Source organism: Brachyhypopomus gauderio, chromosome 1 (assembly GCF_052324685.1).
Source record: "Brachyhypopomus gauderio isolate BG-103 chromosome 1, BGAUD_0.2, whole genome shotgun sequence".
Taxonomy (NCBI): domain Eukaryota; kingdom Metazoa; phylum Chordata; class Actinopteri; order Gymnotiformes; family Hypopomidae; genus Brachyhypopomus; species Brachyhypopomus gauderio.
Window position 1 is genome coordinate 4,576,610 of NC_135211.1, and position 16,258 is coordinate 4,592,867.

At 42.5% G+C, this 16,258-nt stretch overlaps 1 protein-coding gene across 5 annotated transcripts in view; it reads right to left on the reverse strand.

Moving 5' to 3' along the window:
- ttbk1a (tau tubulin kinase 1a) overlaps window positions 1-16,258 on the reverse strand; it is a 58,503-nt gene that overhangs the window by 18,576 nt on the left and 23,669 nt on the right. For all 5 annotated transcript variants that reach the window (XM_077013667.1, XM_077013588.1, XM_077013583.1 and 2 more), the window contains 3 exons: window positions 10,953-11,157; window positions 10,759-10,856; window positions 9,358-9,892 (listed from right to left, as the gene is read on the reverse strand). In XM_077013667.1, the coding sequence (XP_076869782.1) occupies window positions 9,358-9,892; window positions 10,759-10,856; window positions 10,953-11,157 (838 nt within the window). The remainder of the gene's footprint in view (window positions 1-9,357; window positions 9,893-10,758; window positions 10,857-10,952; window positions 11,158-16,258) is intronic.

Here is a 16,258-nt window from a genome sequence, read left to right on the forward strand (position 1 = left end):
ACCTATCTTGAGGGGCATGTGTGTACGGAGGGAGGGTGCGGGTGCGGGGGGGGGGGGGGGGGGGGGGGGTCGAACGAACCCTTCGATCCCCCCTGGCTACGGGCCTGAGTTTCAGCTCAGACAATAAGGCGCGCACTGCATAACGAAGACCTCCATGCCAGAACGCCCAGACGCACCCCCTTGCTGACTCCAAAGAACAAGAAAAGTCGACTGCAGTATGCCAAAAGTCATGTGGACAAGCCACAAAGGTTTTGGGACAGTGTACTGTGGTCAGATGAAACTAAATTAGAACTGTTTGGGACAATGGACCAGCGCTATGTTTGGAGAAGGAAGAACCAGGCTTATGAACAAAAGAACACCTTGCCTACTGTGAAGCATGGCGGGGGGTCAATTATGCTTTGGGGCTGTTTTGCTTCTAATGGTACAGGAAAGCTTCAACGTGTGCAGGGTACCATGAATTCCCTTCAGTACCAGGAGATCTTGGAGGAAAATGTGATGGAGTCAGTCACAAACCTGCGGCTTGGGAGACGTTGGACCTTCCAATGATCCGAAGCACACATCCAAGTCCACTAGAGCATGGTTGAACATGAAAGGCTGGAACATTCTAGAGTGGCCATCGCAATCACCAGACTTAAATCCAATTGAGAACCTCTGGTGGGACCTAAAGAAGGCAGTTGCAGTGCGCAAGCCTAAGAATGTGACTGAACTGGAGGCTTTTGCCCATGAAGAATGGGCTAAGATACCCATAGGTCGCTGCAAGACACTTGTGTCAAGCTATGCTTCACGCTTGAAAGCTGTCATAACTGGAAAAGGATGTTGTACTAAGTACTAAAAAATAATGTCACTAGGGGGTTGAATAAAACTGATAATGATGTGAGCACAGTAAAGACATTTGTGGTTATTCCATCATAAATATTATGTTATGTTTGTCTAATTTATAAGTGCCTCTTTGATATAATTGTAAATAAGATGACTGAAATGATCAAAATCAATGTCAAACTGGCCAAAACACTTTATTTCAGTGGGGGTTGAATAAATTTGATCACAACTGTAAATACACTGGAATAACAAGAGGAGCAAACAAGACACAGGTGAAAATGATGAACAAGGGGGCGTGGTTATAAACTGACAGGAGGACCTACTGAAATGACAACACAAGCACATTACACTATTCGCGTTATCTTCTAGCCAACGTTCAATTACATCCTGCACCATGCCTACATATGCCATCACATATTTACTAATATATTTTTTCCCCTTTAGTTCTTCTTCACAACTGTCACCTTCAGCGTGTTCTGTTGCAGTTTGGACCCTGACATTTGTAAAGCTGCTTCCTGACAACAGCTGTTTAAAACCACTATATAAATAAATAAACTTGCATGTTTGGTTGCAACGATGATGATGCTAATTATTTGGTTTCTAATAGCTACTCTCATGGAACCGTTCAAAGAGTAATGCCCAGTGTTAGAGAGACCATCCATGTGAAACCAGTAAACCAGGTACCTTTATCTGTACTGGTTAGCATAACATATGAATAGAGCATAATTAACATACTGATACATCCAATTTCCATACAGGGTGAATGAACGGTCAAACGTGATTTGATCAGCACATGATTTGCAGCAAAGTCTAGATTCCAAAATGCAATAAGAGCAATTGACTGCACTCATATAGCTAGGATTCCAGATTCAGATTACGGCTATCCCCTTAAGTGATGCTTCCTTACCCCGTCTTCATGAATGGTAGATGTGTGTATTCAAGGTTATAAATCTGACTTTTGGGGGAGTGCGTGTATTTTCCTGCTATTTTCCATGCACACTTTCACTTTTGACTCTGGAAGTATTAAAGTAAACCACTGATGGCAGATGTTGTGTAATGGACCAGTCAGAGCCTGAATAGCACTGCCTTATAAAACATTTTTTTTGTGAATTTGTGGACTGATCTGAGGGATGATGAGTTATTTTCCTAAATTTGTGAATAGTATTTTACAGTGACTCATGACATGTAAACCAGACTTACAGCATGTAGGCCATAATTGGTCATTTTTCTGAAGAAACGGAAGACTCGATATTCATTTCTTTCTGAGTTTAATGTAATTTTGGTTATACCCAAGCCTTCCAAGATTGTCTAGATTACATACATAAAAAAGGCACAAAAACACACTGCCGAACGTTCCCTTTGATATTAGACAGCGATCTTGTGTTTGTTCAAGTGTGTCCAAACATACATGTTTACTATACAATACACTTTATCCAACCGGATTACATGCTTTTACCTACATAACATATATTTTATATATTCTTATATCTTACACACTGTGCGTGTATATATTATACACACACCCACACACACACCCACACTCACTCACACCTCTATAATCTTGATTAGAAAAGTTTAAAATACATGCTTTACCTGTATACAAGCATACTGTACAGTTATATTGTGATTTAAAAAGAAAACAGATAAATCATATCCCTACTTTACAGAATTAGCCAAACAAATATGTGCAGATTTTACCAAGTAATTTGTTCAAGATTCGCCTCTTTCTATCAAGAGGGGTTTCCAACATACAGACAGAAGAGGTTTGGGCCAGCTTGTTTGGTACCTCCCCCTCATTGTGTAAAAGTTGTTGCCATTGTGTAACACTGTGTACAGTACAGAGAAGCAGCATTTAATCCAAGCCCAACAATGCTTTCACTTTCTGCTGTTTCACTCTTATAACTTAGAACAAATTCTTTCTACAGTCAGTCTACTCTTAATTACCCTGCAGCCAAAATCCCTAGCCCATCATTAAACATGCAGCTGACGACTACATACAAGTATTTGTATTGAAATATTTTGTTCTATTGTGACAAAAGGCATTGTGTGCATGGGTTTGATAATATTTGAAAGAATGTAGATATGTGAGTCAACATGAAATAATCGTTTATTTATGACGTGTTATAATGACCAGGAATTCTGATTAAGAATTCTTTTCCAAGAAGCTGTGAAGAAATCCAGCAGATCTGGATTAAACCGACAGTGTGCCTACACTACAGCGCTCTCTAACATCAGTGCAATGTGGTGGAAGATGGAGTATTTGTAGGGAGCTTATATTCAAGTGGAGCATTTCCTGTGCTGTGTGGACCCCCCAGTGTTGATCTCCCTCCATTGGTTTCAGTTTTTTTTTCTTGCCCAAAAGTACTTGACATTTGAGAGGTTGTTACAGATTCTTTAAATGATATTAAGAACAGTACTGTTTTTGTTTCGACTTTCCCCACAAGGAAAGTTCTGTTATTTTGTGTGGGATTGGGGTTGGAGACCTTAAGTTGTCTACTCTGTTCTGTCAGGAGGACTGTGCTCTGTAAGCCCATGATTGGCGGTTAAAGTACACTACAGGCTCCAGTTTACCAACATAACCAAACACAAGGTTATTTTTAAGCCTTCTGAAACTTTTACAAAGTGATTTAATTTGTACACCGAGCTTAATATGAGAAATGTGTAGTTATGCAGTATTTCCAAAATAAACACATACAGATGAAGATAGGGAAATGTGGGTGGTCTATGGTTACAGACACCGTTGTATCTCAGTGTGTTTTAGAAACGCCGTCTGGGACACACTACAGTAAATCAAACAAAAGTACATGTGCAAAAGAAGTGCAAGAGATAGCAGCCTGTTTGTGAGTCACAACCAGTACATTCGAGTGGAAAAGCCAGGGCTACGCTATTAGCAGGATCATACAGCACATCAGCATAGAACAGTCACGTCTTCACAGAGAGCTCAAACGACAGCTCAAACGACAGCTCAAATGACTGTTTACATATATATATCGAGAGAGAAAGAAACAATACATTTTGGCTTATGCTCTTGTCATACGCATCTCATGCCTTAAGGATGAACTTTGACCCTTGGCATGTTTCTTCTTTTTTTTGCATTCAAAATATGACGCATGTCTGCAGTGTCAGAAATGGGCAGGAACAAACCAATATGCAGCTGACAGCTAATGAGACACTGGAAAAAGGAAAATCTCGTTAAAAGCTCTTTGCATAAAATAGTCAGGAACTGTACACAAACATTTTTCCCTCCTATGTTTATTATTCCACACTTTCTATTATTTCATAGATTACAACAATAGATTGTAGTTCAAAATCTATAATCTATAATCAACAATTATTGTAGTTCAAAAGTGGAAGTTTATTATCGTCCTTATCCTGGGTCGGATATCCACAAGGGGTCACATGACACATATTAAACACAGCCTACCTGCATCCTACCAGGGAAATGTACTTATGGCTGCTCACTGCAACACTCTGATGCAGTGGCGTGTATGACATGAGAAAATGACAAAAGCGTTTGCCACTTGCCTCCGTTTCTCCCTGTCAACAGTAGGATGTCAGTTCTATGCCCCCATTCTGCTTGTGTGTCTATATATTATTTTCTTATTGCGACGGTCTGCAACATCGTTCCACGAGGCCGTGGACAGTGTGATGGCTCCCTTGTAAAGTGCAGGAGTGAGGTACAACAGCCTGTGAAACATAGCAGCAGCACACACGGTTCTCAGAGGACACCCTCCCCCCGCCCCTGGTGCCCCACCGCGCACTGAGGTCACACGAAACCGCAGCCACAGAACAGTCACTCGACGTCAGCCGGGCGTCCAACCCGACGTCACCCGAACGGCCGTCGCGCCCCGCGAAAAACTACAGACAGCCCGGTTCATCGAGCCTCTCGCCAAGACGGTTACGATGCGGAACGCCTCGCAGTCAAGTGCCAACTTAAAGAGACAGGAGGTAACGGCGGGACGGAGGAGACAGAGGGGACAGAGGGGACTCGCGCTTGCCCACTTAACCCGGGAGGTCATTCGCAATCGGTCAAAAACTCATAGTCTGAACCACATGACGTAGTTGCAGTTTTAGAGCGCGATGCCACAGAGCTCTTCTCATAGTGTGAACCACATGACGTAGTCCCAGGTTCAGAGCGACAGAGCTCTTCTCTGTCCGTTTTAGAGCGACAGAGCTCTTTCTGCCCGTTGCATCGCGACTCTTTGGAATTAAGGCTCTTAGCCATTGCTTCAAATCCTTTATTCATTACTTGCATATTTCCTTTGTGAGGTGAAAAGCACCTTTATATCAAAGCAACAACTACTGATATTTCAAGACACGAAAGAAGTTGATATGTTGATGGCTCAGAAACAGTGGTATAGATGGATAAAGTTACTCCAGGTACAATTTCCATCAAAATGTGGTGGTATGAAACTGACAAAATGTCTGTTTTAAACATCTGCTGGGAAGCTGTGGTTTATATCCTATTATGATAAACCAGGCCAAGCTGTGATATATGGAGAAGACGAAGATGATCATGTTGCATACTCATACGTCATCAGTTCTAACATTTAAAAAAAATGTTAAAAGCGGAAAAGCACAGAGCGCGGAAGACAGTAAGACAGCATTGCATAAAGGAGCCGAGAAGCTGGCTCGTGCCCCCCCACCCCCCCCCCCCCCCAAACCCCCCCGTTCCTATGACACTGCTGTCCTTGGAATTCGCAGAGCCAAGATCATGCAAAAAAAAAAACGCACAGATGCAAAATGCAAAAAAAAAGAATAGAAAAAGAGCCTTTATCCTCCACACGCACCCAGTGCAGGAAAGGCAAAAGGAAACATCTGTATTCAAAGAACAGACCACGTTAAACACTTTGAAACCAAAAGCATGTGAACTCATGGTTTTCCCCTAAGCCTAGGGCTGGCCTCGAAAGACACTGCCCCAGAGTTTATTGCATCGGTAGGAATCCACGCCCCCCCTTAGCCTGACAGGCGTTCGAAGCGTGTTTCTGGAGCGCTAATGCGGGAGAGGTTCTTTGCGAAGGAACCTGCCCCACTCAGCTGTTCTTGTTCATCAGTTTGGCCAGGATCTGCTGGATCTGTGCGCGGGACGTGTTCAGCACGGAGTGGCGGCTGCGGGGGCTGCCGGGGGTTTGCGGCAGGGGGGCGTGGCGGCGTGAGGGGGGGCGCAGGTGGGCGTGGGCGGGGCTGCTCTCTGCCGAGCGGCTGCGCTGGATGAAGGAGGAGCCGGGGTGGGGGTACTGCTCGGTCTCCAGCGTGGAGGAGGAGAAGACGTAGGAGGCCAGGCGGCGTAGCTGGTTGGGGCGGGGCGACGTAGGTCTGTTGTCATCCACCTGGGACAGAGAGAGAGAAGAGGAGGGTTATCACAGCGGCTAGACGAATCAGAACCTGTATTATGATTATCTCCCAAGACAAGCATGCAAGAAGGAGAGACAAACACTTATAAAAAAGAGAGCAGCGGAGTCTCTTGCCGAGGATCTACGCTATGTTGCCTAGAAACAAGATCTAAAAACAGACAAGCTAAGTTTTTTTTAAACAGTTTCGGTTGGGCAGCCATCTTGGAGAGTCTCCGTACAGGCTGTAGGCATTTCCTTCGCACATCAGAGACCCAGCAGAGATCCAGCAGGGGCCTGTCGAGTGTTGGGCATGTGTCCACAGACAAGACAAGTGATTCTGACAATTCTGGGCCAGAGATGTAACTTCTCTACACTCTCCCTAATCGATACTGTGTGAGACCCATCACTGCCACTACACACAAATACAAACACACGGGAATAAAGATGGTCGAACGAGGATTTTAAAAAATGACAAAAAAAAACGAGAGAAACAATATTTAAAAGAAAAACTGAAGTGATCTGATGATACAGAGAGAAGGGACCATCCTAAACTGTGCTTACCCCAAACACCTCTTTCTCTCTTCAGGTGCTGGTCCGGCGACACCCTGGTACTTTCTCTTCAGGTGAAATACGCACATCATACTTTAGACTGATCGGTCGAGCAAAGGAAGCAGTTATGTACGAGACGGGAGAACGCCTGGCGGGGGGACACGTAAGTCCTCTGTAGGGTCTGACTGCGGGACATTAGGACGGGACTGGAGCCGCATGCCGTGACAGAAAGGTGTCACTACAGGACCAGAATGACCCAGAGTGCTGCTGCGTTGTAACTCCTTTCTGTTAACTGGACAAGGCCTTTGAAATTTGAGTCCGAACATAAAGAAAGGTTTTATTGAGGCATTTATTAATGGTTCCGTTATAGTGTAACTTTATTATGCTTAATTATTTGCTTTTAAGCTTTTTCAAGAAATTTGTATGAATTCTCACAATGTGGAAAAATGATTCTCCATGTGAACAACCATAGAATAACTGAAACAACCACAGAATCCCTCTGTGTGTGGAATGACCATAGAATCACTCTCTGTGTGGCATCACTGTCCATGTTGAGCAACTGAACCTAGGCCACTTCGCAATGTGCTTTGACTTTAATTTGTGTGTAGAAGACCCTGGCACTACAGACATCAGTATCATATTGCACAATACACAAAACGTCCTAGCATGTATTTTCACAGGAATCTTCTTGGGCCCATTTTGCATTTGTAACTACATAATTTCCATCATTTATCTACATAAGACAGTATAGTGTAGAATAGTATAGTTTAGGCTTCAACGGAGCTTCATTGACTCCTAGTGACCCAGTCTGCCATGACTTCGTGTTTCAGACAGAACATTTTTAGTTTTCTGAGAATATTTTCAGCATACTGGAATACTAGGTCTGTTTTTAACAAATCAAGAAACAAAGCCTGTCTTTCTAAAAGACAGTTTGAGAAATGCTATAAATAATGAGCTATTTCATTAGGACAAATTAAAAAATCCAGATTGTTTACATGCCATGTGCATTATATAGATTACGAGGATTGAGACATTGAGCAAAATGTTTTCTACTGAATTTTTTGTTTGTTGTGTACATATAAAAATATATAACGATATATAACGAAGTCAATATATCCCATTTCTGTTATTCTTTCTGATTATACAATTCTTAAAAGGTTGTGTGAGTGATTTAATTCTGGATTAATTTATAGTAGTTCGACAGAGAATATAAGTACCATTTTTTAACACATTTGGACATGTGAAGATCACTACCACTACATACTTTATTTCATGAATTATAATACATAATAGTGCCCCAATTCAAAACATATTGCTTAAAAAAGTGAATATTTTTCCATGCGTACATTTTCAAACAACAAGCTAGGCTGCACCATGGCACACTTTTGAGGGATAATGTGAGATCTGGCGCAGTTTAATTTCTTAGGAACTGTTTTTAATTAGCAGAAGTCTCCAACGTTAGTGATGACCCTACATGCCTCTGTATCTGCTCACAGTGGTAACTTGCTGTTTGCCAAAATGTGCAGTGAATTGCCATTTGAAAAGAAGAAGAAGAAACACAGCTTGTGGTCAAAGCACAATACTGCTTACAGCTACATTAGAAAATGCAGGTATAAGAGATCAAACATTGAACATTTTCAAAACCACAAAATATCAATCGGGCATTTAACCTGCTCAGGTATGAAACTGAGCGCTGATCCAAAACTGATAGGTATAATTTACCGCGCTCTGTACCGGTTGATCCTAATGTCAACTGGTGAATGAACTCACACTCATTCTCACATCCCAACTGAATTAACCTCAGCTGTGCTTGACAATTATGAAAACCAAATGCTGATGTCAGAAAGTAAACAAATGAGCAGTGTTTGAGAGAGAAACAGACGGACCGACAGATAGAGAGAGTGATAGAGAGAGTGACAGTGAAAAGGAGAGCGTGAGGGAGCTAGCCAACATGCACAGTACACACAAAAAAATATGCAAAAGCTCCACCCATAAAACTGTTCCATGAGACAGCCCATTAAACCATTAATCCTTACACTAGTGCTAACACACGCCCATTTTTCCCCATGTTACTGTTCCACCACCAATCAGAATGTGTTACACCACCCACAACGATCAATACACGTATGACACTTATCAACACATGCCACACTAGTCAACACACCTTCATATCCACCACAGTAATCAAAACGTGCGCTAGAATAAATACTACGTCAACGGCTACATGTCGTTCAACAGGGGCGTCGCATCTATGAACAGTGCATCACACCAATCAACGTACATATGGAAATTATGCTAATCAGCACCATGCACATCAAGCCAATCATAAGGCAGAGGCCTTAAAACACAAATACTTCAAATGCATACTCCTTAAAATGCAAATACTCATCCTTCTGTAACTTCTGTAATTATTCCTCCCATAAATGAGGCAATGGGGGTCTGACCCCTATAGTGACCTGTACAACCTTGAAAGCGGCAAGGCCTAAACCCTTAATGCCCGTTAATGTGTAAGCTCTGAGTGGCTGGGTGCAAAAAGCTGATCCTGGACCAGCAGTTCAGGCACTGGGGCTTTAGCTGCTATGCAGCCTGACTCCAGCACCAGGAAACCGGTCAGGAGCCGGCCCGGAGCCGGTGAGGGGTGAGGGGGTGCTCATACCTGTCTCTGAGGTGCCGTGACTTCAGACTCCCTCCGCCGAGCGCGGCTGGAAGGCAGCGAGTGGCAAGGTGACTGGGCGGGGCTTTCCACCGACGTCGACTGGCCCCTCCCACTCCGCTTGGACGCCTCCCCCTCGGTGGAGGGCAGCATGCTGCACGTGGTCCGCTCCCCGTGGGGCAGTTTGGACCTCATGGCCTGGTGCCTCCTCCGCTCCTCCCCCTCCTCCAGGGGGCGGAGCTCCTCTGGCTCCTCATCGGTGGTGCCAGACGTGGTTGGCTCCGCCCCTAGGTGGTGGTGGTGGAAGTCACGTAGCTCCGTCTCCTTGTCGATCATGACCCATTCTTTGCTGTCAAAGTCCTCCTCCTCGGCTAGCGGTACAGAGCGGATGAAGGCGTTGCTGTGAGCGTCTGGGTCCACCGTTGCTGAGGCCTCGTTGCGGCAACGATCGCCACGGCAACCCTCAACAGACAGCATGAGGGCGGGTTGGGAGGAGTAGAGGTAGCGAGAAGGAGAGCCCAGCATGTCCATCCGAGACCTGAGGACGAACAACACAGCACGGCACTCACTGCAGACATGCACTAAAACTGCAGGACATCTGGCAGGCCAGCAGGGGGAGCCATATACAAGTCTGTGTTCAAACTAGAAACAGAAAAATAAATCCTCTAAATCAGTGGTATTCTAATCTGGACCTCCAATCTGAATCCAGTCTTGTAAATCCCTTGTAGTTGATTAAACGATTAATGTAACTGGTTGGCCACTATGTAAAATCTGGAGGAACCATGAGGACTATGATTGGAATGCCTCTGCTAATAAATCATCCTTGAAAATGAGCTATACAGTGATACCAATACTACACAGAGCAACATTGTACAGATAACATACTATGAAGGACTGGAAGATGAATGAAAAAATGTAATTACAATGGTCATCACTGATTATGTCATTTCAGTATTCTTTATTGATTAGAATTATATATGTAATTTTGGAATTAATTAATCACAGAAAGATGTGGCCCAATTTTCAGATAATAGTAAACTGCAATATATATTTTAATCAGTTTAGTTCACATGTTCTTTTTTGAAGTTATTTTTTGAGAATAGCAGACCTAAAATGAAACCAAACTTGGAGAATAAAAAAGACATGTATGTAGCACGCACAGCATCTAGAGTCACAGCATCTAAACAAGGTTTTCAAGATAATATAGCAAACTTTAAGGTTCACAGTTTATAAAAGTACAACTATCTGTATTATTACTCTAAGCAAACGGTTCTTTATGTATTGACAATGTAGTGTAGTGACTTAAATTATCATTTTTATGAGAGATTAATTTAGAAACTGAGGTTCTTCAAAAGGTTCACAAAGGTTTTTTGTGTGTCAGACTGGGTCATATCCACTTCATACCTGAGGGAGCGCACTTGTGCACTAGGAGACTCCGCCCCTCCCCCACCTCTTTGTGGCGATGCAGGACACACCCCTCGGTTACCCTCCTCCTCCTGACCCTGACAAATACACGGAATAATCACCAAGTTATGTAAGCAAGCACTTTTGGTCTTAACTGCTCACATGGTCTATGAAAGTGCTGAGGTTAGATCCACCTTTCCGAGGCTGATCCGGAGTTTGTTGCGGTTGAAGTCGGTGTCCTCCCATGCTTCACCATCGGGGGGCACCTGGCTGTTTTCTCCGGGTCGAGCAGCGGGGGCTGGGGGCGCGTTCTCCTGGTCACTCAAGTGCTCATCCTGTAGAACGTTATCCGTGTTTTCTCTCTGAAGGTCACCCGGAACTGTGGTCGCATTTATGGCCCTATAGGTGAAAAGTTTCAGTTTTAGCTTGGACATACAGAGAGGCCTGAATAGTCTCAGACATAGACATCGGTCAAAAGTGTCTAAATCAAATGACCTGCAAGCAAAGAGTGTCAGATATATGACAAGCATGTCATAAATCATATATAAATAAATATATAGCATATATAAATGTATAGAAATAATTAAACATCCTTGGAATCAGGACATCTGGGCCTCATTTAATAACCCAGTACTCTGATGTAATGGTTCAGTATTCTGCTGTTTGGTCCAGTATTCTGCAGGTCTGGTCCAGTATAGTGATTCATCAGAACTGTGAGAACATTAACAACACTGCTACTAGATACTGCTCGTTAAACTGACATCAGTAGGTTAGATATGACCTACGTCAGTCCTATACCTCGTTGTTTGCCAGGCAAAAGGGGTGAAAAATCACTTCCAGTCTGGTCACCTTGACCAGTGTCATTTGAGAGCAGGTCAGCTTACAGGGCTTGTTAAAGCAAGCCATGACCAGAAGGAAATGATATACCATGCCAGTGAGTATCAGGTAGAAGAGAGTTAGCTAACTGCATCACTGTGTATCACCTTCAAAGTCACTCATAACTAACTTAGGAGAGGTACAGTGTCGCTAGAAAGTCTGCAAACCCTTTTCAATTTCTGCAGGGTGATCATTTCTTCATTGAACACATAAACCTAGATAAACCCAGTAAAACAAATGCAGAAAACATCGTTTTTAGATTACTTACTGAGCAAAAACATCCAACATTAAACATCTTTACTGTACAGAATTAATGAAGAAACCTTGGGAGGATCAACACTCAAGATGGAACCCATCCTGCACTGGGTGGCCCAGCTAATAAACGGTCTTTGTTTTCTACATGATATACAGTCCAGGTGGCTCGTTCGGTATAGGTGTCAGCTTCTCAAATGGTTCAAGGGTGGGTAAGCTATTTCTGCAGCTGAGTTATGAGTTAATTTCAAGGGATAATTAAATTCAGGGGTTCCAATAAAAGGGATGATGACCAAGTGTGAGTTTTTCAGGCCTTCCATCAGGATCAATCAATCCTTCAGGCGATCAATGAGCAAGAACAGTGTACATGTCGTGATGGAAAGAGTAAACAGCACTATTCTGCCAAGGTTCTGTGAACAGATGAATCTGAATATATTTTTGGCTTAAATGAAAAGTGTTTGGTGACTTTTCGGTGACCAAACATGGATTTCTGACATGCTGTTATGCATGAGGGGTCATTGTCATGAGGGTAACCAAATCTATGCATGCTTTGCTTGACGGAAACCTGGACTCGGCCAGATGACTATATGGCCCTAAACGAAGCTTCTCCCTCTGGCTATAGATATGTTCGTAACCCCTGTCCAAACTATATGACTCTGATATAGGTAGTCTCTCAAAAATCCGGATTCAAGTTTAAATCTTTTGAACATCTTATCCTCACTGTATTAAATTTATCAACCAACAAAGCAACACAGTCGATTATGTTATGTTAATTTATGTTAATTGCTATTTACCACCCCCTTGGAGTTTTTGCAGGAGTTTTAGGACTTCAGCTGATAAAGTGATTATTCAATGGGTATCATTCAGAATGTGGTGGGTCCTACACATAATTTTAGTCAAACTTTATACTTGGTCTTATCGTTTGACCCTAACCCTTATCGTTATTAAAATATCCTGTTTAGCAGTACTTCCTCATTCATAATTTACCGGATCTGACAAACATTTATCCACCTGTAACTCTGGAATGGCTAGAGCATATTACTGAGCATGTTGAGACTTCTCTTCGTACAGCTTAAGACAAGGTTGCGCCGTTGCGATATAAGCGAGTCAGTGAGAGAAGAATAGCGCCTTGGTACAACTTGAGCACACTCATAGTCTCAAATGGGCTGCGTGAATCTTGGAGCATAAATGGTGAAATTCTAAGTTAGAAGTATATAGGTTATCATAGAAAAACAGCCATATTGAATATAAGCATGCCCGGCAAAATCCTCATACTTATCGGATTCAATAGAAAAACAAAAAAACAATCCAATTTAAAACTGTTTCTAGCCTAACGAGGAGTCATGAACAAATAGAATCGCTAATCCCACTAGAGTGCAGCAGTAACAATTATAAGATTGATAAAATTAGGGATAAAAATTGTCATACTGTCTCGGAGCCTGTCAACCTGCAGATGCACCATGACAGCTGTCTGGTCAGCTCTGATGCTGTTTTGCAGTCCTTTATCACAATTGATCGTGAGGAGCTTATTTCATTGGTAAAATCTGCCAAGCCCTCCATATGCATACTATATGCCATACCAGGCTAGGCTAGGCTACATTGCCAAATCATTTAAACTTGCAGTCATCAAGCTGCTAATTAAAAAACCTGGTCTTAATACCCAGGAACTTCCAAGTATCCTGGTTCAGATCCTACCAGACAGTTACCAATTTGTACTTGTAAATAACGAATGTCCAGATCATTCAAAGGTAAAAAATTGTGTACCACAAGGATCTGTATTGGGCCCCATATTATTCTCATTGTATATGCTACCTCTGGGCACTATAATTCGTAGGTATAGTATTAGCTTCCAGTGCTACGCAGATGCTACACAGTTGTATATATCTTCTAATCCGGATGATATCAATGCTACTCTCAAAATTGAGAACTGCGTCCAAGACATAAAAAAAACTGGATAGCATCTAATTTTCTTCTACTAAATTCTGATAAGACAGGTGATGATTCTTGGACCCAAAGCTGCTAGAAGCAATTGGGCTGATATTCCCCTTACCCTAGATGGGTTTTCGGTACCAGCTAAATCTACCACAAAAAGCTTGGGTGTCACTATTGATTCGGATCTTTCATTTGACACACATATTTGTAACGTCGCTAACGCTGCCTTCACGTAATATCACTAAGCTGAGACATTTACTTTCGATAGCTGATGCAGAGCAGCTGGTCCATGTTTTGTCTCGTCAAGATTGGATTACTGTAATGGTCTTCTAATTGGATGCTCTAAACAGTCCATAAAGAAACTACAACTTGTACATAATGCACAAGTTAGAGTCCTAACTAAGGCTAGAAAATTCGATCATATTAGTCCTACTCTCTCGGCGCTACACTGGCTTCTGCTTAAATATCAAATTGAATTAAAAATTCTTCTGTTGACCTATGAGGCATTAAATGGTCTTGCTCCACAATATCTGAGTGAACTCATTGCTTACTACAACCCATCCCAAAATGCTGGATTTCTCCTAGTTCCAAAAATTTGTAAGACTACAGTCGGAGGCAGAGCTTTCTCCTTTAAAGCCCCTCAATTATGGAATAGCCTTCCAGCTCCAATCTGAGATTCTGACACAGTTCCACACTTTAAATCTAGACTTAAGACTCACCTATTTAATCAAGCCTTCAGTTAATATTCTACATGTGAAGGTGTAGAGCTCAGAGGCCCCCAGTCGTTGAGACTTCTAGTAATCTGAGATGTTGATGCTGTCACCCAGCCGTGTCATGGCATCACTCTAGTTGTGACAATGACATGGGTGGAAAGCAATGTCTCAGTGAGCCCTCATGACTGTGGACACCTCTGAACCCCTCCCTTTAGTTATATGGTTGTTTAAATTGATGTTCACATACTCAACATGTATTGTATATCTTTTTTGCATGCTTCTACCAGGATTCCAAGCACCTAGAAAATGGTCTGGCTTGTCATTGGATGTGCCAATCCCAGCACACACGTTACACTGTGTACCTGTACTCAGATGTAATGAAAATAAAAAGCCTCTTGACTCCTGACTTGACTCTTGCCATTGCCACAAGAGGGCGCACTGATGCCAACTCCTACCGGAGGCTCACCATCTGCATTGAAGGGACTGTGACTACTTGGCCTGGAATTACAACTATAATTATAACTATAGAACTACATCTGTACCATAAATATGGACTTCTGCTAGCGGGCCGCCCAATGGAGTATGGGTTCCCCTTTGAGTCTTGGTCCTCGCGAGGTTTCTTCCTAATCCCCACCACCATCATAGGGAGTTTTTCCTTGCCACTGTCACCTTTGGCTTGCTCATTATGGATCTGGACCCATACAATTGTAAAGCTGCTTTGTGACAACATGTGTTGTAAAAAGCGCTATATAAATAAATTTGACTTGACCTGACTCTGCGGTGGAACTGGCGTTCGAGTCCTACCGCATTACAACGACGGTATCACTGCCATGAGGGTGGCAGTGTCCGGGTGGCAGTATTATGGTTTGGGGCTGCTCTTTTGTCTTGGGTCCAGGACCCAATGGGAATATCTGTCCTTGAGCTCCATTTACATAATACTGTTTAAAAAATTGCACCATTTTGTTGTGTTTTTAGTAGTAAAGGCTTGAAATTTGAACATTACCTCATCCAGTACACCAAGTGGCAATATTTTCCCTTCGCTTTGCAAAGAAAGAAGTTAGCTAGCTATTCAATCATAGAACAAACTAGTGTGTCTTCAATGCTAAAAAAAATATTTAATGCCATATAACCAGAGTGAAGTTTGCCAACTCAACTGACTAAATATTTTCAATACTGAAATAATGGTTAATAAGAAATATTTTTTATTTTACTTATGATCACCTACTTCATATTTTATCTTAATAATAAATAATTGTATGAATGAACCCTGATAGGAATTAATTAATTAATTTCTTCATGGATCAAAATAGATCATTTAGTACAAAAATGAAAGGATGGAGAAAAGCTACAAAGCTAGATGTCAGAAAGCTAAAGGAAACGGATATTACGATAAAAATTAAATTTTTGCTATTTTTGCTTATTCTGTTCTTTCCATTCTAGAAGTAGGGACTTTTAAATCCTTAAGTCGTGCATCTAGCACTAAAAACTGTCCAGATGCATCAGCACAAATTCCCTTTCGGATTCTCATCAGCGATACTGCACATAGTCCTGCCTAATGCTCACTGGAGCAATGACGCAGAGCAGAGAGGTCCCTGCACAGTTCACATAAAGAAACATCTAGAGGTGACACAGAGACACCTTACTCCGCCCGTCATAGCTACAGAGGTGACACAGAGACACCTTACTCCGCCCGTCATAGCTACAGAGGTGACACAGAGACACCTTAC